This window comes from Apis dorsata, unplaced genomic scaffold (assembly GCF_000469605.1).
Source record: "Apis dorsata unplaced genomic scaffold, Apis dorsata 1.3 scaffold_92, whole genome shotgun sequence".
Lineage (NCBI taxonomy): Eukaryota > Metazoa > Arthropoda > Insecta > Hymenoptera > Apidae > Apis > Apis dorsata.
The window spans coordinates 4,661-6,225 of NW_006263390.1; the positions used below are offsets into that span (position 1 = coordinate 4,661).

The 1,565-nt window shown below is 25.8% G+C and overlaps 1 protein-coding gene across 1 annotated transcript; it reads left to right on the forward strand.

Annotated features, from left to right (window-relative positions):
- Positions 1-412: 412 nt before the first annotated feature.
- Positions 413-1,565, forward strand: LOC102674561 (gem-associated protein 8-like). Its single transcript, XM_006611630.2, has 2 exons — positions 413-904; positions 1,021-1,565. Exons 1-2 carry the CDS (start codon positions 681-683, stop codon positions 1,517-1,519), a joined length of 723 nt encoding a protein of 240 aa, XP_006611693.1. The 5' UTR covers positions 413-680; the 3' UTR covers positions 1,520-1,565.

Genomic DNA, 1,565 nt, shown 5'->3' on the forward strand with positions numbered 1-1,565 from the left:
TTTATAATACAAATTTATAATACAAATTATTACTATATATGTGTGTATAATATAATAAATCATTGAATGTATTAATTTTAGAAATAACTTACTATTTTAAATTTATTTTTCTAAAAATATGTCTTTACATAGTAGAAAATGCTATGGTTGTTAATTCGATTAAATAAATTTTTTTTTTTATTCGATCAATTTTTCGAATGCGTAACAACAGCCGATATATTCATCCTATGTCATGAAAAACGTAAAAATACAATAATTAATAATTTAATAATTTTTAGAGTTAATTGTCTAAAAATTTCTCTAACAATTTATTATACGATATTAATAAAAAATATAATAATTGATATGGGACACTTTGAAATCTTACTATAATGGAACAAAAAAATTTATTAGACGTTATATACGCGTATTTTGTATCTTATTTATAATTTAAATATTTTATACTTAATGACTTAATAGATCGTTTGATAAATCTATTCTCGTTTTATCTGCGAAAATATTCATATCGTAGTAAACGTAGTATCGGTTATAGATTGATATGTTATGAATGAAAGATTTAATTTGTGCTTGTAGTGTTGTACATTTAGATGTCTCGTTGATCGTAATTGCTGTGAAATAATATAAATGGGTTGATAATGTTATTTCTTCGATCGTAACTTTGAACGAAACGATTATAAGATATGGAATTTGTTGGTATGCAACGTGTAAGAAGTCGAAAAAGAAGGAGACATTTAAAAAAGCAACGACGCGAACAAATAAAATTTGAGGTTAAGTCTGCAAAACGTTTGGGATTTATTTCAGAACGTTGTAATATTTTTATCTCTAAAGAAAAATTAATCACCGATACGATGCAAGCTAATTCCTTTTGGGAAAATTACACGGCTGCTCAAGAATGGCAAAAAAGGTTAGTTTATATATATGTTTATCAAAATATAAAGAATGATCAAAATTTCATCGGATTCGATTTAAGAAAGTGAAAAAAAGAAAAAAAATATTTCGATAAATAATATTAATTTTTAGACATAGTATAATTTGGTGGAAAACTCGATGTATTGCATTGGAACATGAAAATCAAATATTAAGAGATAAATTGAAATCTGTGATACGTGAAAAGGATCAACGGTATTCTCTGAATTATAAAAAAAAACATGATTATAAGCGTACGAATGTAGAAGAAGAATGCGAAGAAACAACATCGAGCGAAGAAAGTGGAAATATTGAATTTCATGTAAACGAAGAAATGATGAATTTCTTGGAGCAAAGCATGAGACATAAATTTGAATTGAAAAAGTTGAGAGAATCAGAAATATCTATTAAAAAAAAGAAAGAGGAAGAGGAGAATATGAATATTCAAGGTGGAGCAACATGGATGCATACAAGAAATAGTAATGCAAAATTGTTATATGGTGATGCGAGTTCTACAATATTAGCAATGGAAACTGCGCTTCAAGCTACGGTTGATAGACACAGGGATAAAGCGAAACCTCAATATTGGCCAATTATTCCTTTAAAACCATAATATATATATATATATATTTATATATGTATTTTATAAAAAAAAAAAA

Bases quoted from the DNA above. Each gene is read 5' to 3' on its own strand.
- LOC102674561 (XM_006611630.2), top strand. From the start codon at position 681: ATGGAATTTGTTGGTATGCAACGTGTAAGAAGTCGAAAAAGAAGGAGA. The intron at 905-1,020 runs GTTAGTTTATAT...ATTAATTTTTAG, and splicing joins GCTCAAGAATGGCAAAAAAG to ACATAGTATAATTTGGTGGA.